At 43.4% G+C, this 23,107-nt stretch overlaps 1 protein-coding gene across 2 annotated transcripts in view; it reads right to left on the reverse strand.

Annotated features, from left to right (window-relative positions):
* The window catches only part of usp12b (ubiquitin specific peptidase 12b), a 40,182-nt gene that overhangs the window by 8,245 nt on the left and 8,830 nt on the right, over positions 1-23,107 (reverse strand). For both annotated transcript variants that reach the window (XM_085450718.1, XM_085450717.1), the window contains exons 2-10: positions 15,304-15,384; positions 15,001-15,084; positions 13,861-13,990; positions 13,021-13,316; positions 11,850-11,926; positions 11,672-11,755; positions 9,020-9,217; positions 4,842-4,920; positions 50-163 (exon numbers count right to left, since the gene is read on the reverse strand). In XM_085450718.1, the coding sequence (XP_085306844.1) occupies positions 62-163; positions 4,842-4,920; positions 9,020-9,217; positions 11,672-11,755; positions 11,850-11,926; positions 13,021-13,316; positions 13,861-13,990; positions 15,001-15,084; positions 15,304-15,384 (1,131 nt within the window). In that variant the 3' untranslated portion in view covers positions 50-61. The remainder of the gene's footprint in view (positions 1-49; positions 164-4,841; positions 4,921-9,019; positions 9,218-11,671; positions 11,756-11,849; positions 11,927-13,020; positions 13,317-13,860; positions 13,991-15,000; positions 15,085-15,303; positions 15,385-23,107) is intronic.

Here is a 23,107-nt window from a genome sequence, read left to right on the forward strand (position 1 = left end):
CCATAAGCCCCTCCCCCCTCTGTTGAGTGACAGTCTGTTGGGGACTTACGACCGCCTTGGTTCAGTCTCTCGACTGGTAGAACAGGATGTATCCTGACTCAGAGTTCTTGGAAATGTCCGAGGTCAGACCGTAGAACTCTTCGATCGCCTGCGCGTCAATTTTCTACGAGAGAAGACGACAACAGAGGTTAGAACCCGTATCAGGATACAGTAATAACCTGGATCTGGTTCTCCTTGTTTTTGCTTTCAAAGCAGTGTTAACGTCACTGGCCAATAGGTTTCCAACACCCCCAATAAACAAAAGACAATAACTAAATAAAAACTAATACAAGAGGACCGAAACCATGATGAAACAAGAGTATACACATGGACAAATGAGACGCTGTAACTCTCACCGGTTAAAACTTTGATACTTTATATTTTATTAAACTGAATCAAACTCAGCTGTAGTCTATTAAACTTAGCACAAGAATTTGTCTTCGTCAATGATTCCGACGGCCCCGTAAAATGAAAATGCAATGTCATATAACAGTTTTAAAAATATATATATATATCTTACAAAAAAGAAAGGAAAAAAAATATTTACGAAACTTATTCTGCAAAGTTACCTAATTTTAGGCATTTAAAAAAAAAATAAATAAATAATAATAATTTGAATGATAGTTTCTTGCATTTTCTGACCATGATTTTTAGGGCACCTCTCCTCATTCATTTGGACAGAGGCTTCAAAATAACTATCCAAATATCTGCAAAGATGCACAAGTGGGAAGAAGAGTTTCTACGAGGATCCAGTCATAAAATGTGAGAATTAATAAAGTGCAGTTTAAAATGATCAATTTACTTGCGCCATTTTAGTAAATGTGTGCATAAATAAGGAACGAAGAAACAATATGTTTATATGGAAGGTTTTGTGTGCACAATTCTCAAAATGAATAAATAAATTACCATTTATTTATTTTATTGTACTGTTTTATCTTCATTTTATCTTGTTTTCTGAATGTCACTTAAGCTTTTCTAGGGGTTTTTACATCTTTTGTTATTGGATGTCGTCTCTGAAAATTCGTTTTACATTTTCCACCGTGGTTGAAACATACCCTATTATAAGCACATCTAGTCTTGCTTATATTGATAATTGATGAATATTGTCTGGCTCCTATTCAATCCAGCAGTTTTCTGGGTTAAGTAAAGTTATGGGAGCTAGAAAACAAAAGCTGCACTTTTGGAGTGAAAGATATCGGCGTCATAATTGTAGAAAACTAAATAAGTTTGAGTTCCACGAGGAAACAGGCAAATGGCAGAAACAAGCAGCCAAAAAGGGATCAAAATAACTTATCAGAAAAAGACTTCAAGCTAAAATATAAAACAGAGAGAGGCATGCAGATTAAATCTCCACAAACCATAAAAAATAAGTTAATCTTTCTTCTCTGCAGACTCAGCAGAATCTTCCAGACCAGATGTCTGAGCGGGCCGAAGTCCCGCTGTAGTGGAAAAATACTGTGGAGTTTATATCAGTTTTAACCATCAGTCCCTGATGACTGACTGAGCTCTTTCCTGCAAACAGCAGGGTGATGTCTCCTACTGCCGAGGAGATTTAAAGCAAAATAAACCATTCTAACTGGGAAAATAACGTGTACGTTAGATATTTGATTTGGCTGAACTGCTACTGCGAATGCACAGAGAGGAGCACGTGTGTTTAAAATGACCTCCAAATGCTTGAAAGTATTTTCTAAAACACTAGCTGTGACCTCTCGTGCTATAATATAACCAAATCAACGCCTGTGTGACTATATAAGGAAAAACCAAACATTACAAGCATCATAAAAATGAATATTTTGGGGGCACAGGTGTCCTGAACTGCATTAAAGTATACTGTTTCACCTCATAAAGTGCACCCCGACTGTAGATGTGTTTTACATGCCTCGTTTTCTGTCTTTTTCTACCACCCCTTTAGTATAAGGCAGTAAGGCTGAGCAGCTTAAAACAGATGATTATATACAACTAGAACTTTATACTTTTTCCCTCCGATTATGCTAATTAACTGTGATACAACATGGATGTGGGTATATCCACAAAAAGCTGCTTGAAGCTACAGAAAACTACACAAATCTGTAAAATGGTAAAGTTAAAAACAAACACACACACACACACAATTAAAAAAAAATAAGGACAAACTGCAGTTAGTTTTGTGGCTTTAAGTCATCGCTGTAGGTCAACCCAACAAACATAACAGTTTAAAAAAAATATTATATAAAATATATATTTTTATATATGCTGTTGTGTTTTATCCAACTTTCCTTGTGTTTTGTGTAATTTTGCAGCATTTTTCCATTTGTAGGTGTTTTGTTAAGCTGCAGTGCATGTGAACTCTCAGAGCCACCGTACAATAGTGTCAGTTATTCATATCCAACTGTATAGAAAAGTCTTGCAACGGCTAACGCGAACCAATTCATTCAGCATCCAGTTGGAACTGATGTACAGTGTTGGGAAGGTTACTTTTAAAACTTATTCCACTACAGATTACATGCCCCAAAATCTTTTTTGTAACGTATTCTGTTACGCTACTCAATGAGAGTAACGTATTCTGAATACTTTGGATTACTTTGGATTGAAGGTTAATCGCCATACCAATACCAACTAGAGTTTTAAATACTAATAGATAATAGATATTAATGAGTAACAGTAGGTTAACATTAGGTAAGGCTGCACTTTTTGCAGCGACCTCGTATAGAAAACTATTGCGCGTATATAAAACAGGTCCGCAGCTCTGAACCGTAGCAAAGGGGCCTCTGGCTAATACGTCGGGTTCGTGTCGGGCTCGTAGCCAAAAACTAGCTTTACTTTGTTGTCTGGGTCAACTTTGCTAGCGAGAGACAGAGAGAGGCGTTGAAAGGCTGCTCCAACGGAACTTATTGATTCGGAGGAAAACACAAATATAGTGTAGTCGAGTCTTAATAGCTTACTTACAACCGGACTACACTGCCCATGAGGCTACATTCTTTAGGGCGATGCCTATAACACTCTGCCTACTGCCTTCATATCATTTTCTGAACAATAATTTTTAAAAATATTTCTCAGCAGAAATATTTCTGCTGAAAGGGCATAGCCTAATATATGAAACAGGAAAAGACTGCTGTGTAATCCCTTTATTTCAAAGTAACTGTATTCTAAATACCACCTCTTTAAACGCTAACTGTAACAGAATACAGTTACATACAAAAACAAAATACAGTACATATGCAGAGACCATTCTCACCAACTTCTACTGCAAACACAGTTCTTTTTCTCCCCCCCATAAGCAGGCTCCGAACACGACAGAAAGCCTATCCCATCTAGGGACGCAGCAAAATAAGCCTTTTCCTTGTAAATAACACTGTTAATAAAAATAACTACTCCTGACGTAGGTTATTTGAGAATTAATGAAGGACGCTAACACTGGCTGAGACTGTACATCTGCAGATCAGTGTCTCGTTTACCACTAACTACAGACTAAACGTCAGCAAGCTCTGGAACGCCTCATCGTGACGACTGCACAGCCAGCGAGCTGCTGATAGTTTGATTGCTGTGCCATACCTTTCCCTCTGGCATCAAGAAAGAAAAACATCAGACTGAAAGGTTACTTCGCTGAAACACAGCAGCACGCCGAAGCTTAGGCCGCGTGATGTGGCGGGCCGCCAGTGGCTAAAGAGCTACAGCAGGCCATCGGCTCACACTGCAAACTTAGCAGAGCTGCACTCCCTGTATGGCAGGGATATAGATGCTGGCAGATCTCCCTGTTTGGATTGATGGTTCATCAAAGTGTCACCATGTTATTTAATGTTTTTAAAGTGCTGCGTCTTTTCCTTGCTGACATGTCAGCTACTGAGATGACAGCGTGCTGAGTGGAGCTGGGAAACCGTTTAACGGGGGCTGAGCACTATCACGCTCCAAGGATGTCAGACTGTTGTTACTATGTAGACAGCCATGTTTTCCCTCCGCTGTCGCCACATCAGAGAGGAAAGCAGATGGTTTTGCAGCAGAAGCACACGGGTAATCAGCAGAACGGCAATTTCATGACAACCACACTCATCGGAGGGGGGGGGGAGTGAAATCATTAGCTGCTGTGTAAAAGTTCAAAATAACAAAAAAAACATGTTCAGCCTCTATGTCTGCACCACCTGCTCAGAGACGGTGAAAATTAAAGGAGGAATGAGGGCTGGAGCACACAGAGAAGCAGTCTCTCATATTTGTAATGTAAAAAAAGTGCAGGTCATCTCAGTTTATAATACTACGACTGAGATGAGTAATGATTCAATTAAGAGAAGGTACACGGTGACCATGAGCGAGAAAGGAGAAAGATAAATGTCCAATAAAAGCAGGTATGTTCTCATCTCTCATCTTTTTTCCTTAATGGACACTTTTATCCACCCGTCATCATTTATCCCCATCACTAAACCCAATTTCAGCTCCTCATCAGGCTCAGGTATGCAGGTCGGCCCGCTGCAGGAAGTCCAGACAAAACATTCGGGAGAGCCAGGATAGACTGTGAGCCTGGAATTCCTGTCTGGTATTGGATTAGATGGGAAGCTTATGTGGAGATGGGAATTTTAATCTTTCAGTGGGTGCTCAGTCTGATGTGAGCTGAAACGCTGATGCTCAATTTAAACAGTTCACACTTGTTTTACCACCTTTAAACCGATCTGGTCTTTTTAAGGGGGTCTGTTAGACTCATTATGATCATTTCCAGCTCTGCAGTCTTATTGGCTACGATTAATGTGAGCATCTGCCACTGTAACAGCACAAAAAAAGAGAAAGCTACTTATAGACGTCTGATTTCCTGTAAAATGCAGAAGATCGCTTCTCACCTCTACGATGTCGTCGTCAAACAGCAGCCAGAAGCCGTGGCTCTTGACGATGGTGATGTAGTGTCCGCGGTTTGGACCGCTGCAGGGCACAGACACAGAGACGCATTAAGAAATAAGACAGCAGAGTCGTGATGATTCTCATCATCCTTACTGCCAGCGTGGTTTTGTTTTTGGTAGTGTTTGTGGGTCATTCTGTGTTAAACACGACAGCTGGAAAAGTTTTGAATGAATTCTGATAAAACTTTGTGGGGGTGTCGAGCAGGGTTATGTTAACAATCCATTACAATTCGGCTTACATCCAGTAAAGTCTTCAATGTCTTCTTAATGATTTATTGGTGGCAAACTGACAAAAAGCCTGATAACTTGTAAGTGTGCTGTTTTTTTGTCAACATTTAAAAAAAACAAAATGCAACATTTGACCTCTGACCTCTCCTTCAAGGTCAATAGATTGACCTTCAGATCAAACTGATAATAAAGAAATAACAGAAAATTAGATCTATTTAAAACTATAGTATTACCTGTTGACTAAGTATTGTCAAGAGAATGAGCTCTCTGATTTGAAAAATGTGTAGTCTAAGAACATTATTACCTACTCCTACATAAACTCATCCTATAAATACTATAAATTTTAAAGAAATTCTTCTTCTTCTTCGCAAAGTCAGAGATGGATTATTTTTTAAAAACTGGAAAAAAAAAATCATTTATTGTGAAAATGTTTTGCTGTTTTTTGTTGTTTCACGTTGTCAAAAGAGACCAAAACATTGGTGATGAACCGACGCTGCTGTTAGAAAGATGTTCACATCCACACGCAGCACAGCACGAGACAGTCTTTGTGTTTATCCAGGACGTCTGTCCTCCTGAGGAAAGCTCCAGTGTTAGATTACATCTCATCAGCAGGAGGAACATAGTCGAGTGACTAATGACTCGCACATGCTCGCTTACACATCAGCTGACGTCAACTCATCGGCCGACCGGACTTAGCGAGCCAATGGACACCGATTCAAACAACGAGCGGCCCGAGGAGAACCGCAGCAATGCAGTGTTTACAGGGACACATGGACTTATTTCCTCTTTATATCTTTATCCAATAAATATCTGATGAATGAGTTAATGAGCAAAGTATTTTCTAATTAAAAAAACCCGAATAACTTTAGGAATATTCCCTCTGTCCTCTGAAACAGAATCAAGAGACAAATTACTTAAAACCAGATGTTTCCAAACATATTTCCATATCCTTTTATTTAGTGCATAATTGAAGGTTTAAAAGAACTTTCTGTAAAATTTAAAACTGTTAAAAAACTCCAAAGTCAATTAAAACCATCATAAAAATGTGAGTAAACAGCAGCTGTGACTCAACACAAAAATATCTGTGTACTGTGTTGCAAAGATATCGACTGAAGATCAACTAGGCTGGACTTTGGGGCAACGCCAATTTCAACCACAAGATGGCGCAATGAGTTACTTGGTTAAATAAAGTTACCTTTATTTAACCAGGTAGCTGATTTTTATGCACAGTGGCAGCTTAAAGCATAAAGTAAAGCTTCTTGAGAGAAAGAATATCTCAAATTAAATAGCAGTGCGTTATGTGAAAACATCTACTGATATGCTGCCCCCTGGAGGTGAAGTGTTAATTAAATTTTGCTGTTAACAGAAAACCCAAGCCTCAACACATTAGATCAGGTACATACAGTCGATAAAGCTGATGTGGGTAGTACAAATTATAAATGTTTTACATTGTAACATCTGACACTACCGTAATACTACCAAGTGCATTTAACGTGATTGACCACACCACAGCTACCATAATGACATCCATCAGTGTTTGAAGTCGTGTTTTGAAGCCTTGAGGTGACCGTTTCCATGGTCGACATCTCGGTCTTTTAAAATTTGGCGTAATGAACAGCACGGTGGTTAACACCGTTGCCGCACAGCAGGAAGGTCCTGAGTTCAGGCTGAGGTCTTTCTGTGTGGATTTTGCATGTTCTCCCCATGTTTGCGAGGTCAGGGCTGAGAGCAGTTTCTTCAACTGCAATTGAAAATAATGTTTAAACATTCTCTTTTATACCATCAGTATAACGTCTGGGTCATTGAAAGACTGAGAAAACAGCGAGGATTTAATGAGTGACAAGGGGAAAAAAACAAAAAACCTTTCTGTTATTTTACATGGAAAAGCCCAATCGCATTATTCACTGGACACACCCTCACAAAAAACACAGTGGGATGATGATAAAGGTCGGCTTACGAAAGGTTACAAAACTGAAATGAAGCCTTATTTCCATCTGGTTCATAAGTAGAGTTCACATCAGAAGAAAGATCTGGAAACTGAAATGTCGGCAGTTTGTTGGAGCAAAATTTAAAAAAAATAAAAAAATTAAAAAAAAGGTTGGGGGAGGGGTGCTATTTATATGCAATATAGAAACACTTAAAACTCTGATAAGTATTAAATGGTTTTATAATCATTCAGCAAATTACTCACATATAATGTGAACAATGTCTGCTCCTCGGACTGTTATGAAGACTAAATGACTCATTTCAACAAGACTGTTTACAAGCTTGATCTGCTCATTTTTAACCATACAACACAAACTAGACTAGTTTGTGCTCTACTGCACGTCTTCCACTCATGCAGCTGCAAACATTCACATCAAGTTCAAGACAAAAAATTTAAAGTGAATGTAGCGGGGCGTGGCCTGCGGTGCCGTGCAGAGGAGGTGGACGCACCTGCAGGGCATCCGCAATCACGCCCCACCGAATTAAATATTGTACTGGGTCCTGTGGTTGTGTTGTTGTGATAGTGTTGAGCGGGCAGCGGGAGAGCTGCAGCTCTTGTGAGTATTGTGGACAGCAACCGTCAAAGCTTTAATAAAAAGCATCAAAATGCCACTGGGTCTGCCGTGTATGTTTACAGTGGTGCCGAAACCCAGGACGGGAGGCACGGCAGATCCAGGAGTGGGCCAGCAGAGGGAGGAGCTGGCGAGAATGGTGGCCGAGCTGGCGGCCACGCAGCAGGAGCAGGCGGCGGTGTGGCGCCGCAGGCGGGAAGAGCTGCAGGACCAGACTGAACGCCATCTGCAGAGAATGGAGAATCTGGCGGCGCTGATCCGGTCCTGCCCGACACCACCACCACCCCCACCGGCGCTCCCCAATGGCGCTGGAGTGGAGGAGATCCAGTCCGTGCAGGCGCCAGTGCCGGCCCCCAGGTTGCGACCAGCTAGCACGCAGCCTGCCACAGCGCCTGTCCCCACACCTCGCGTAGGAGCCGCTGGGGCTCTGCAGGGCCCGGTGCCCGTTCCTGCGCCCCGGAAGAAGGCGGCGGAGCCGGCAGCGGTGGAGGCGGCGCCCGAGGAGCCGCTCCAGCCGGGAGAGACAGCGGCGATGGCGGCGCCCGAGGAGCCGCTCCAGCCGGTAGGGGCAGCGGCGATGGCGGCGCCCGAGGAGCCGCTCCAGCCGGTAGGGGCAGCGGCGATGGCGGCGCCCGAGGAGCCGCTCCAGCCGGTAGGGGCAGTGGCGGAGGCGCAGCGAGGGGAACGTGAGCTGCTCCCACCGGGAGGGGCGGAGAAGCCGCGGGATAAGTCGGTGGTGCCCGTGCTAAGGGAGTCCGCGCCACCGAAGCCCGAGGTTAGCAGGGTGAGCAGAGCGGCCTCACCTCCACCAGAGGCCGGTGCCTGCCGGACATCTGCCCAGCTGCCTGCGAGCCGGGGCGCACGACCGTACCGACTGCGCCGCGTCCACCTGCCACGTGGCCGACCTCTGGACCAGCTTCGCCGAAGCTGCTGGGTTCGCGGGCAGCCACTTGAACTCACAACTCCCCGTCGCTTGGCCCGGGGGCGCCGATGGTTCGAGCGGATCCCCTCTCCCGCTCGCGGTGGGGGGAGTACGTTCGGCCGGATGGTTCCCCGGCCTCAGTCGGGCGATGGGGGTATGCAGCGGGGCGTGGCCTGCGGTGCCGTGCAGAGGAGGTGGACGCACCTGCAGGGCATCCGCAATCACGCCCCACCGAATTAAATATTGTACTGGGTCCTGTGGTTGTGTTGTTGTGATAGTGTTGAGCGGGCAGCGGGAGAGCTGCAGCTCTGTGAGTATTGTGGACAGCAACCGTCAAAGCTTTAATAAAAAGCATCAAAATGCCACTGGGTCTGCCGTGTATGTTTACAGTGAAATAAAACAATAAACTCTACCTGCCACAGTGCACGACGACAGCCACCAGGTCGTACAAACGATCCGGGTTGGTTGCGTCCCCGGACGTGTTGAAGAGGCGGAGCTCCAGGGGGAAGACAACGCGATAGGACAGTTTGGTGTAGCGGTGCAGCTGGTCCATGTATTTAAAGCGCTTTAGGTGGAGGGCGAGGATCATGGGTAGCTTCTTTACCCTCATCCTGAGTGAGAGAGATGAGAGAAATATATATATTTCAGAGCAGAAAAATCTTTATCTTTGAAGACTGAATTGTTGGATGAAAAAAAGAAAAGAAAAAAAGAACCTTTTCATTTCGAAATTACAAAAAGCAGAAACACAAAAAAGTACGATCGATCTTTCCCCAACAAAAACCGAGAGGCTGAAAGCTTTCCACGCCAGTCCACAGACCTCCTGTCAGGAACGAGGAGCACGTTTTGTGTTCCTCCCCCTAATTTGGGAGAACCTTTTTCGTTTGTGCTGCTCTGCACGCTGCAGACGCTGGTGTCAGCATGGGCCTTTCAAGCTAATGGATGGTGCTTGGTGCACTTAGCGGGCTCTCAAAAACATTTGATGGTACGTATTTAAAAAAAACAAAACAAAACAAACAAACAAAACGTGGCGCCGTATGACGGACGCCATCGCGAGCAGAGAAGAAGACAAAAACAAACTCATATCAAAGGGCAACACTGACAGAGGGACGTCCAGCTGCTGTTCAGTAGTTAATAATAGACTTCGCATTAGACTGACGCCCATGACGAACTTCTCAGAATGTAACAGGAAGGCAATGGTTGCTATAGCAACATCAGATGTGGTTTGTAGGGTACCGTCTAATGGAACAAATTTGTCCACTCAGAGAAACTTTCAAGTGGTTGTACTGCACTTACAGCTGTGTGACAGTTACAGGCTGTGATAACCGCTCCTACAGTCTGCAAAGCACTACAGCCCTGCACCGTCAGCGCCGGGTTTATCAAAACTCAAACATCAGTATTCATGGAAAACCAGTGTTTGGTCATCATGCAGTGAACAGAGTCAGCTGATAAAATGCACGAGCTCATGCTTCAGCGATGATAGACTGATGTAACTCTGATGGAATAAAAACAAGAACGTGACTTGTCTTAGATTTTTACTGAACAAATTACAGTTTATTTAACCCTCTCAGGCTCAAATTAAACTTTTTGTTGCTAATGCACAACCAAGTCCTGCAGTGGTACTTCTGAGTAAAAAAAAAAAAAAAAAAATCATAAAATATGTATGTGGGGTAATCAGGTTGTTAGTTTTTAACTGTTGCAAATTGGCAACGCCTGCCTCGAGAGGGTTAAAGACTGTCTGATACGTTTCAATTTTACGTGTAACAAAACCTCAAGCATGCCCCCAAGAGCTTCCGATTATGCCTGAAGGTGCTTCTACCACCACTAAGAATATAACTAATTAAAATGTAAATTTAACTGCAGTTATGGCTCCCAACATCAATTACTTTTGAACAAGTTGGTTTTGTGGTTTCTAGAGATGTGCTTTTATCTCTTCTTTAACCCTATAACTGCACCATGTTTGATACGTGAGCTTGTGAGGCCGCTTTATCATCAGTGCTGGGTTTATTTCAGAGCTTAGCCAAGATGGAAAGTCTAGTAATGAGTGACAAACGTAGCTTTTCTTAAAAGTTCAACAAATGCGTGGCGTTTCAAAAGCTGCAATTATGATTTTCTGTCCGACTCGACCACCTCAGCGAGAGTTTTCCATGTCAACAAAATGCTTTATGTACTTGAGTCGCCACAGGTTGTGTACAAAAACAGAAGGAAAAAAAATTACAGCGAAATCTTGGATATGCTTAACACACACACACTCAGGACACACTGAACTGCATAATGACTGCTCGCAGTGACCAGAGTGCCTGTCACACTCATAATCTGCAAAAAAAAAAAAAAAAAAGCAAGTAGGATTTTTTGCACGACAACGACACAAGCCCACACACACACTCTCTTGAGTGCATCGCTGACACGCTCGCTAGCCGTGCTCCACATGACATGAAGCGCAAACGGTGGCTGGAAATAGCTGACGCGGTTATAAGGTGGAAAAGCAGGTGGTTAAAAGTTATGCTTTTGTCACTGGAAATAATGCTGTGCCACTAATATTTTACTGTAATGCTGCTGCTGGCACCTGATGGTAACAGTTCAGACTTCGACGTCGGCAGCATGTCGTCTATGGCAGCGGCTCATTGATAAAGGATGTAAAAGGCCCTGCAGTTACTTACATTCGGAAATGCTGCTGCCTGTGAGCAGCAATAGCTGACGAAACGTTCAGTATTTTCATCCTGCATCATCAGAAATGCCATCAATGTTCATTTACTTCACAATAAAGTAAAGAAACACATTTTTGGCACTTGTTTTTAATTTAGGGCCCGTCAGAGACCTTTTCATACTGGATTTCATTGTTTACATTAGCTTCTCTGCACCATCTGAAAACCTGCTGAGACCAGCAGATCCTACAGCATGAAATGTATGCACTTAACAATCAGGGGGAAAAGCCTTTGTGAAAGAGTTCCCTGGTAAGAGCTCTGTGTGCTATCTGAAGGTCAAGTAACAGAGCTGGTTTAAAGGCAGCAAAAACAAAAGGTGATGAAAGAAAATCAGAAAAGTCACATGATGATGATGTCACTCACCTTTTCTGGGCTTCCTGTTTGCTGCGACACTGCTCGCAATAATACTTGTATTCACTGCATAATGTCTCTGTGTTACTGAAGCCCCTGATGAGCAGAAACAAACGCCGTCACTGAGATCAGCCAGCATCCTTTAATCGTTCTTTTATTTATTTATTGATCGCTAATAAATTCGGCGTACCTGAGACAGTGCGTGATCGACGTGTTCTGCTCCACATCCACAGACAGATCCAGGAAGTCCTCGTCTTTGCTGCTCACCTGAAACAAAAGCAAAGGGCGAACGCCCAAGGTCACATGGTGTGTCGTTATGACAACGGCATTAATGACCTGATCGGTTAAACGAGCAAAGTGGAAAATTAAGATAAAAATTAATACTCAGTGTCTCACACAGATTTTACCTGTAGTCAAGTCTAGAAGCCAGATTAATGGCTTGCTGAGAGCTGGGTCGAGTTTCCTGTGTTACAAGAGGCTCTTCTTTTAAAACACCGCGCTAACATAGACTGAACGCAGGTCCAGACTTTTGGGTTAAAATCATCTGGAAGTGTGACGCTTTCACCGATTTGTTTATTTACAGCTTATTCTAAGTGTCATATTGATTCTATTTAATATGGGCAAGCTGTCAATCTGCACCTTACTGAAACCACTGATTGAACCACAACAGTTTGCAGTCATCACAAATAAACAGCAGCACTGAGCTTGGTGATAAAATATTTAACTTCAAAAGTTTATTTTGCCCCTCTGTGTGCTAATCTCATTTGCAATGCTGTTGCATTCTTCTGTTTCGTGTTCTTTGGAGATTTGACACTATTTTATAGTCATCTGATCATGTCTCTGACTGGAGGACGTGACACTCGGAGGGATTGTTTTGTGCAGAAGAAGAGTCATATAACCTGGGAAGGGTTTTCACATGAGCCCACAGGAAGCCCTGCTTTAACACAGAAATTTGATAACCCCCATCGTCATACTTCTTCACACCATCATCATCTCTGACTGGGGTTTCAGGTTTTAGAGAACCAGATAACACAAAGAAAGCCTGACTTTGAACTTGGACAATTAAGAATATGATTTGCTGAGACTGATTTTGGTGCTACAGCCAGCTGGAGGCAGTCACAGATACACAAGACATGGGCCTTCACAAACACTCCAGAATACACACTCTGTGTTTGACAAGGGAACAATCAGGGAACAGTCTGGACTTCCTGGAAAACGTAACTACTATAGGATTTGGATGAGAGGGCCGTTCCTCCATAGACTTTACTTTAATTGACCATTAAAAAGAATTCAGGTTTAAAGTCACGCCCATCTTCTTATACTGATCTGCAGTTCAAACTCCGAGTACTCGAGCCACTCACAGCTTCACAGTTGAGGCAGCGCGTCTCGTTGGTCAGCGTTCCTTGGAAGATCTCGTGCACCCAGGTCTGCTGCGTCTCCTTCCCTCCTTCCACTTCTCCACCTCCTCCTCCTGATTCGCTACTGCCTCCTCCTACTCCCCCTCCTCCTCCGCCCACTCCTCCACCTCCATTCTGAACCAGTTTTCCGTTCTGCTGCCGCTCCTGGCTCTTCTCCTCCTGGAGAAGGTCAGCGATGGTGTTGAGAAGGTAGTTGAGGAATTCGTGGGCGTCCTGCTGCATGTAGTTGTCAAACAGCTCTGAGAGGAACAAAATAAAAATAGCAAGCAGAACGAAACATAAACAGAAAACATAAAGATATATAGAGGCGTGAGAATAGAGAAGTGGAAAGAGGAATATAGGAAATAACAGACGTGAGAAGAAAAGAGAACAAAGAATAAAGAGCAATCAGAATGCTGGCAATGAGAAATATAGCAAATCAGGAGCCTGTCGTCTTCTCCTACATCTGCTTTCCCCTTCAGGATCTGGCTGACAATTATATTTCTTCAGCTGCGATAACCCTCCCCTTCCTCTCATTCTTTTCCTTTCCCCACTCCATCTGCCTCATCCCCTTTCTCCCCCGCCAGCCTCAGCTGTGCTCGTCAATAGTGAGAGGAAGTGGGGTTAAAACAAGCGACTGACGGAGGAAAGTCTCGGATTTTACTTCGACTTTTTTTTCTTATTTCGTACACAAACAGCAGCTGCACAATCTGGCAGAGCTGCAGAGTCGAAGCGTTCGACCTCAATGAATATTCTTTCTGAAAAAAGAAAAAACAAAGTTCAGCATCATGCAGAGTCACTCACCATTTTCCTTTCTCAGCCGTGAGATGAATTTCTTGGGCGGGATAACGCCGACTTTCTTCTTCTGTGTGGCGATGCTGTTGAACAGGTCAGCCAAGCAGGTGAGCAGGGACTCTTTACGGCGAGGCTGCACCTGAAGAGAAGAAGATGGAGATAGTCAACGTTACGCTGTAAAAGCCTCAGCAACTCAGAGATAGTTTAACATTATCTTATGGTACTACACTAGCCTGAACCTTGATACTTGATCTACTCTATGGAAGTCAGGTTATGTGAACTATAGCAAAGAATGAATGAATCGTCAGTTAACCTAAATCTTTCAATGATGAGGATGTGCACATTCTGGACAGAGAGGAACGCTGGTTTGAGCGGGGGGGGGGCAAGGAGGCCATTTACAAGATAGACCATCTCTGAATCGAGGAGGGTACATCCTTCACTATCTTACATTACTGTGATTGCAGCCATTCCCCAACTCTCTCTAAATGTTGACAAACTAAGCAATCTTATGGCTCCATCACAACAGAGTCAAAAGAGGACGACAACTTCCTTGCAACTAGTTTGCTCCGTGATTTCACTGAATTTTAGTAGTTGGTTGCCCAGATGTGGAGTACACAACACTTGCAACCTCTGGACAGGCCCATGAGACTCTCATGGGATTAACTGCCAACGTGCAATTTAGTCAGTCTGCACTCATGAGGGCACTCATTGCTTGCGTCACATCTTTTTGCAATAGAGGACTTCACTCAGCTGTTTGAATTCTGGTTATGGTCCTACATAAAATCAAGGCTGTGGAGCCCCGGTGTAATTTTGCAGTTTGATAGCCGTCCTGCAGCAACTAAGTCAATATTTGTAAAGGAAGGCTTCTAAGAAATCCAGATCCAAATACAAATGAGTTCAAATAAGCTCAAATTAACACATTCAAAGAGGAAGTTGAGGCTATCAAATGGCTATAATGGTATACAAGATGAAAACCTATGAGAACCATTGCACCACAAACCAAGCACCAGATTTGGCTCAATTTAAACATCTGCTTTTTATGAAAACTTAAACGTGTAACTCTCTATCATATCAATATGGCATTTAGCTGTGTGTGCATTCTGTCAGGGCACCAGGTTTCATCTCAACAGTTCGTCTCTCATTACTTACCTTGTACGCCAGCACCTTCTCCCTGAACGGTCGACAGAAGTACAGAGCCTGCAGCACCGAGTTACAGTAGCAGGTGTTTCCAAACTAGAAAGAAAAAGGAACAGAGAGAAGGCCAGGGGATTTAGAGGAAGGCACATTTTCTGCTCGTTTACACCAAATAAGCCACAGCAGTGCTAAAGAAGTGGCCTGACAACTAAACATCCGGTGTGAATCTTCAAACAGACGAACATGATTAGTAGCTGCTGGCTGTGCTCTGCAGTCTGCAGCAGGTAAACAGGTGCACGGCCACCACCAGATACTTACATTAACCAAGCCAAAGTAGTGTTCATTTACGGGAAACTGTTCCGGTCCAATCTCCTTTTCCAAGGCAGAGGCATTGGCGCCCTGCAAGCAAAGAATTAAAACAAGGAAAAGAATGACTGTTTTATTTATTTTTTCCTGAACATTTTCATATTATTTTGGATGTGTAACAACTTGCAGTCAGTGTTTTTGTTTTAATGAAAAATGATCCATTGAAAACTTCCTTTGTCCTAATTTCCTCCTCAAAGTTTCCAGTTTTTCCTGCTCTGTTTTCTCTCTGCTCTGTTGGACTTTCAGCCATCTGCTTGCTGCAGCTTTGTTTTTCACTTCACATCCTCGGTTTCTGCATTTTATTTTCCTCTGCACACTGACGAGCCCCATTAATCACATCTACATATATGTAACCGTTTAAAAACATGCTGAAAAGCAATTTTATTGATACCCAAAATGTGAAAGCTGACTAAAGTGAGGGCAACACATTCCGTCAATCTAGAGGGATAGTGTTGCATGACTTCAACATAACCTGCTGCGGTCCAGTTTATGTGTTCAGCATTAGTTACCATGGCGATCTAGCCAGGTAAAAAGAGAAGATGCCTTCTTGACACCGAGAACTCGGGACTTTAGGCTCAAAGACACAGACACATGACCACAATTATTCCCAATGTGTGCAAAAAGTTAGCAGTCTCGTTTCCTCTGAAGTATTTGTTACACACACTGGGCCGCCCAGGTCGTCAAAGCAACTTTTATTCATCAAGATAGCAGTCTTATTTTATTGCCATCAGTTTGTGACTGAACGGGGGCGAGTTGACCCTTGGACTGATTGTGTCACAGCTGCTCAAAACTTAACGTCAGTTAACAAACTAGTGCAAACGAGTCTGATCGGAACGTCACAGATTTAAGGCAGAAATTTAAAACATTTTTAAAAATCCCTCCACGAATTGTGACGTAGCTTCTGCAACGACAACTTAACCACAAAAATGACACAAGCTCATGGCAGCATAACCAGAACAAAACCAGCTGCAAACTGGTCGAGTCAAACCCACTACTGCACTGGCACAGCTGAATCAGGCCGACTGCTGTGTTTGTCAATTAGACAGCAAGAGTGACTGCCTGAATCTGACTGTTTGGAGACAAGTTGCCTAAAACCAGGAGACCTGCTGTGCAACTGCTCTGTGACTGTGGTGACCCGCAAGCTGAGGGTGTTCCACACCTCTGGTCGCTAGAACTGTTTTCAATTGCTGAGCAACCACCGATTTCTATTGTTGCAACGAGGCTGTAGCCCTGTTTTTATAGCTTTAACGTGACTGAAACATTAGTCCCACATTGATTAATCCCACAATTAATCAAATTTGAACCCCCATCGTCATCAGGCCATAACTGGACCCTACAGAGGTCACACAGGTAGTCTTATTCCTCCAGGTCGGCCATTGCGAGAATGAGCACTTCCAGAGCTACAAAATGACCTCCAGTAGAATGTGAATGTCTCTCACCAAACAATCAGAAACAGACTTCATGAGGGTGGCCTGAGAGCCTGACGTCCTTACACAACTCTACCACCCCACAGTTTTCTGTAGGTCGATCCTGATGTGGCATCCTTCCATTCCTCACACATTACCCAGTCCATATCATATTATAGATATTCAACATGACTTCCCCCCCCGTTGAGAGCTGAGCTGTTTTCTTTGCAGTGCATTTTGCTTCTATACTTCCACTCAGGGCAAGCCTGCAAAGAAGCTTAAAGTAACATAACAAAGTGAAAGCACTGCCCTGTTGATTTTGTTTTGTGTTTGAGCTGCAGTAGAATAAATGTTTTTTAAAAGAAGCACTGCATTTATGTGAAGTGCATTTTGACAGATTCGTAGCTAGGGCTGAACGATATATCGCATTTGCGATAATATCGCGACATGATCAAGTGCAATTTTCTAACCGCAAAGGCTGCGATTATACTGCGATTATATTATACAATTCATGGGCTGCATCCTCCTGAGGCCGCATTTGTAGACCGATTACGTCACAGCGACGTGCCGAAGGCTGTCCAAATTACTACCATATCCCAGAATTCATAGCGCGGCCCAGCCAAACTCCAGTTTCCAGCAATGGCGGCCGCTACTAAGTTTTAAAATTACTCATACTAATCTTTCTGGGTCACAAAATAAACTTTTAACATATTTTCAGGCGAGAAAGTAGCTGTGTAAACATCAAATATCTGCTCGGTTTATCAAGATATCCCATATTTGCAAAAGTGCTTCGACGTTTTCAGAGGCGTCTGCTACCCACCAGCTCGACAGCTAGCCGGGAGCTCGAGGGTTACTGATGCGGCCGAGAGCGGCACAACTCCCGGCACATCATTTTCAGATCACCGCGGAGTTTCGCTGCTCGGGTTAAACGTAATATATAAGTCACTTAGACAACCTAAAAATGTTATTGTTGGGCTTTTTTCAGTGTTTTGTTTGTTCGTGAGTAAATCGGTTTGGCTGAGATTAAAGTTATTAGATTAGATAAAATAAAACTTTATTAATCCCCCGGGTGGGTTCCTCCTTGGTTTTCACACAGCTGACTAAACGTCAAACAGAAAACTTATTAAACAGAAGTATGAGACAGTCGAGAATTTACACCAGTGTCTGGTTATATTTTAGATAGCAAGAAGCAGACGGCCGAGTTTATTAAACTCCACCGAGACAGCGGTGACGCTAATCAGAAGGCTAGACCGTCCAATTTCACACCTTTAAACTTTAAAGGCGTGTTTGTGTGTGTGTTTATACAATTGCTATTATGTTTTGTCGAGGAGGGAAATTATTTTACTGCTATTGTTAAATAATTGTCATTGCATTAATAATATAATCTGCAGCATGGATATTGCATTCCAAGGTTTAAACAGTGTCTCTTTCAGAAAGACTGAGTTGCAGGCTGACAGGAAGTTGTATGTAGAAAGAAGCAGGAAGTTATTTTGAGCCGCAGGCTAAGACGAGGCTTTAACAATGTAACAGATAGCTTTAAGAAGGCCTTAAGCAGTTATGACTATTTTATACATAATGCATATCTGTGCTTATTAAAGAGTTGGAGCTCGGTCAATTAATTGGGGGTCGGAAGCTTTGTTCGGCGCGATGTTCGGACAATCTATTGTGCAAGTGACTTGGAGCCATAGAAGGAATCGCAATACATGCTTACAAAACACTTATATATCAGATCATTTTATATTAAGGTTTTAGTAGAGGTTCTTGATTAAAACATTTATTTAGTAGAAGACATACACATAGTCTCAGTGAGCTTCTGGTCTGGTAAAAGGTCAGAAGTGCAACAGGTGAATTGAGAAAGAGCATTTGAGGACGAGACACAGACAGTAGGTGAAGAGGTGACACAAAGAGCATGTGAGGTCAACACACACACACACACACACACACTTTAAATTAGATTTATTTAGAGGAGAGGTTAGTTATGTTTGGCTGTAACTGCAAAATTGTCTTGGTAAAAGAGGAACCGTTTCTTGGTGTCTCGGCAAGAAAGAGGAACAAGACAAGAACTGAAAGGTAGACAGGAAGGGCTAGTCATGAAAATAGAAGATGATTTTCTAGGTGAAAAGTCATGATGATGTTGATCTGATCTATGTATAAAATGTATCTGTGACGCATGAAGGGGCGTCAGTAAACAAACCCTGATGCTATAAAATATCTGTTCATGCTTTGATTAAGTCGAAGACTACTTCCTGTCTGCGTACAGAGTTGTCTTCCCACGCGTGTATTCATTAAAATCATCGTTTGACTTCACCCGGCCGGATTGGTGTGGTTATTCTTCGATCACCTCTTGTACCCTTCCTCAATATTGAATCTTAACATTTGGGGGCTTCGTCCGGTTATTGAGGAGGGAGAGTTGGAGGTTTAGACGGAGAAATCCGGGGTCTTAGGTGGTCTGACGGGCAGACATGAATTCCAGTGGTCTAAGTGAGTGGACATAAGCCGGCTTATCCAAAAGGTAAGGCACTACCTGTTGAATTATTTCCAAAGTGTGCCAAATTGGAAATGATAAAATTTAAGTCTACTCACTGAAGTTACTGGTGGATGTCTGTTTTGATTTTGATGAGAATCTCATGACAGTACTGAGGATTTAAAGCAGTTGGACTGCTGGAAAGGATTTAATGCGGTTGGACCGCGGGAAGCAGTTGGACTGCTGGAAATGGTTTTAGTAGGTTAGGGAATTTGGTTATTTTTTGGTTATAAGGTTGGACCTGCTTCAGTCTTACACTTTGTTGGGTGTTTTACTGTTGTTCCAAAGTATTATAAATTACTCAAGAACGCCAGTTGGACTGGTAGGAAGCGCAGTTCTCGGAGGTAATGCTCCCTCCTGGCCGAGGACGCTTGGCCCTGACCTATCGGCGAATAGGGTTAGTACGGTCGGCAACCGGGGAGAACTTGGGAACCTCCAAAATAGCTAGTGGTTGGACCACTTTACCGTTTGGAACGGTAATCTGCGCTTTTTTGGGCAGCAAAGGTTGGACCTTGGGTGTTGGACACTTTTAAATTGAGTTAGGGACTTTAGAGATGAGGCCAGAAACTGTTGGACAGATACTGGTTAATTGATTACAAAAAAGTTGGACTTTATCGGTTAGACCGTTAACTTAAATTTTTCGAAATTCGGTAGGTGTTAAAAGGCATAAAATCTGTGCAGTTGTAAATATAAGACGTCTCTGTAATAAAAAAGATCTCTGTGGGTCGAGTCAGCAATGCACTGACTGCCTGCTGCTATTCTTAGATGAAGAGTGTGTGTGCATGCAAATGAGGCAGCTGATGCAGAGCGCATGAGAGGACTATGCTTTCGGTTTTGTGTGTCATTCAGCTCTATAACTATTGTTTGCAAATGTGGATAAATGTCTGCAATTAAAATGCTGGCTTAGTAAATAATAACATTGTAAATATATGAATGGTGACAGCGTTTCAAAATAGAATATAAGAATTGTTTGTGTTTAAAACCAACGTTTAGGTAAAGAAGATTTAAGGTGGATTTGAAGGCATAAACAAAAAATAAAAGGGTTACAGTCTGCAAGGGTTGTTAATTCATGAGCTGACTGGATGCAGAGTAAGTGGAGTGGTCATCCTGAGAGGATTGAATGATGCTCTAACTCTGTGGTCAAGTCAGACATAGGCTTTAAGCAACCATGAGCCACTAGTAAGCGTGACAGATTAATGAGTATGTGTAAATTGAACTTGTTAAATAGCTTTGATAGGAGTAACTCAATGAGCACGCAATAAAGTGGACCTGTTAGAACCTGTTTGACATTTGTCGCTTTAACAGTAAATGATTGTGTTGTGTCCCATGCACTAAACAGTCCCATTTAATACTGTAAAATCGTTGTTTAAATAGAATAAGCAAACATGCCTGTGATTTATTTTGCAACCTGTAACATACAAATTGCAGAGGAAGAGGGTCGACTAGAGGTGACCTGTAAATGTCACATAGTGACTGAGGAAGGTGTTTCACCTTATGAGATGACAGTGTGGTCCGAGATTGAGCTGCATGAGCTAAATGCCTATATACAACGTTGTCTATTTCTATTTCAAGGCTTAAAGGAGATGACTGAGCATGAAAATGATCCAAATTGGGAGCCCACAGAGGCCGCCCACTTTGCTCAGGTTATGGTAGAGTCGGTACTAGACGGTTTTGATTCTGATATGCTTGCTTGGGAAATAATGTAATTATCTGTGGAGATGTCTCCAAGCGATTAGTAGATATAAAGGAGACAAATGTGCTTGAGAGTGCGTGGTTGAAATTGTATGTGTGCGTGTGCGTTTGATATGTGGGAGCCTTCTCGGGCAGCGATTTTTTTGTTAAACCTGTGGCAGGCTGTGCAACATGGAGAAAGCTTTGACATAATGTCATAAAGGTGATTTCTTGGTTTTAGACTTATTAGTACGGGACAAGTTGAGGGACCCTTGAGGGTGTGTTGCTGTAAAGTATATAAGGGACGCGCAGCGCCGTTAATGGGTTTAAAATAAATGAAAAAACACTAATCCGAGGAACTATTGGAGAGGTAAGTATACGGAGGTGAGCGCGTTGCGCATAAGGGTTGCTGGTGTCATATATTAACACTTTGAGGGCGAATAATTTTGATTGAGTGTCAACGCTTGAGAACGCGAGGACAGCGTCTAAAGTGCTGGGTTAAACTTTGTGTATCACCGAGCAGGGGAAGAGGAGCCAGTGGTTGCGAGAACAGCGAGACGAAGATTGAAACCGAAAGTTAAGCGTGTCTGGGTGACCTAGACCAAGAAGGTGGAGTCGACCAACGCCATTGGAAGAGGTAAGTCTGTGTTTCAGAGAATGGCTGACAGCTCGGGTGCAACACCTAGTGGGAAAAGGGGATGCAAACCTCTGAAGGATCAGCTTGAACAGCTTAAGAAAGCTATTCGTTTGGCTTCACCTGGAGCACTAAAATCAGCAGAGAAAGAGTGCCAAGCGATGGAGGTTGAGGTAAGCAAACTTATTACATCCCAACAGAAAGGGCTGGGTGATAAAATACCTCTGAGCTTGGTGTTAAAAACTGAAGGAGAAGTGTATGGACAAATGCATGAGGCCCTACGTGCGTCCATAGAGGCATTAACGGCATTGGAGGTTATAAAACAGAGAGTAATGCAGGGAGGGCCAGAAGAGGAGAATGAAGACCGTGCGACGTCATCAGAAGAAGAAGACGATGAGGAGGACGAAGATGGAGGAGCTGAACCCCAACCAAGTACAAGCCTAATTTTGAGGAAAAGAAGTGTGAAGAGAGACCAAGCACAGAGACAGCCCATATTTAAGAGCTCAAAGGGGAAAGGAAAGTTGAGGAAGAGTAGAAGAGTGAGTTTTGAACAAGGAGCTCCTGACCCTGGTTTAAGTCTGCCTCTGATAGCAGGTCCAAAGAACGAACCAGTTTATCGCGCCTATAAGGTGAGAGATTTGGAAGCATTGGTTAAACAACTTCCACCAATAACCAAGGGAGAACATTGGGAAGGAGAAGAATTAGCGCTGGGCGACTTTCGCACTTTGGCCGGACGTTGTATGCTGGGTGGTGGGTTAGCAGATGTAGAGCAGATAGCTCAAACAACCAGATATGCAAATGACCTGAAATATCATGAGGTGCAGAGTGACTTAGCAGATGCAGTTCGGGAGAAGGACCCAACTCCTAACTTTGGAGCCATTCCAAAAATTATTTGGGATCCTAAAAACACACCCAGAGAGTGTTTAGCTAAAGCAAAGGAACAATGGTTGTTAGGAACAGGAATACATCCGGGGAAGGAGGGTGAAAGTAGAGCGTGGTTTCGTTCGGCAGTGCTGCCCAACCAGGTTGCAGTTGACTTGGAAAAGAACCCAGATTTTGCCGTTGCAGACTCGGTGCAGTGGGAGAGACATGTGACCCACAGACTTCAGCGGGAACAGGATTTGGCAAACAAACAAAAGAAAGAGTTGGAGGAGGCACAGGCGCAGCTGGTAAAGATACAGCTGACGGAGGCGAGAAACAAGGCAGGTGATAGAAAGAAAGAGGATAAAGAGAGCGCAAGGAAAATAATGGTGGCAAGGTCTCAGCCCGATCCTGTGCCTGACTGGTCAGATCAGGATCCGGGTCTCTACCCTGATGATCGTTGGCCCGCCAATGCACCAAGGCAGCGTCAACCCGTAGGGAATTGGGGGACCGGTGGACCGCAGAGAGGGCGTGGTGGATCCGTGAGGGGAGGACAAAGGGCTCGGAATCCGGGGAATCCTGGCAGTGTGTCTTGGACTGGCTGTTACAGCTGTGGAGCAGAAGGACACTGGTCCCGAGAATGCCCTGAATCGCAGCGAA

Source organism: Copadichromis virginalis, linkage group LG3 (assembly GCF_057382275.1).
Source record: "Copadichromis virginalis isolate Kocher_CV1m ecotype Utaka linkage group LG3, C_Virginalis_male_GT1.1, whole genome shotgun sequence".
NCBI lineage: Eukaryota > Metazoa > Chordata > Actinopteri > Cichliformes > Cichlidae > Copadichromis > Copadichromis virginalis.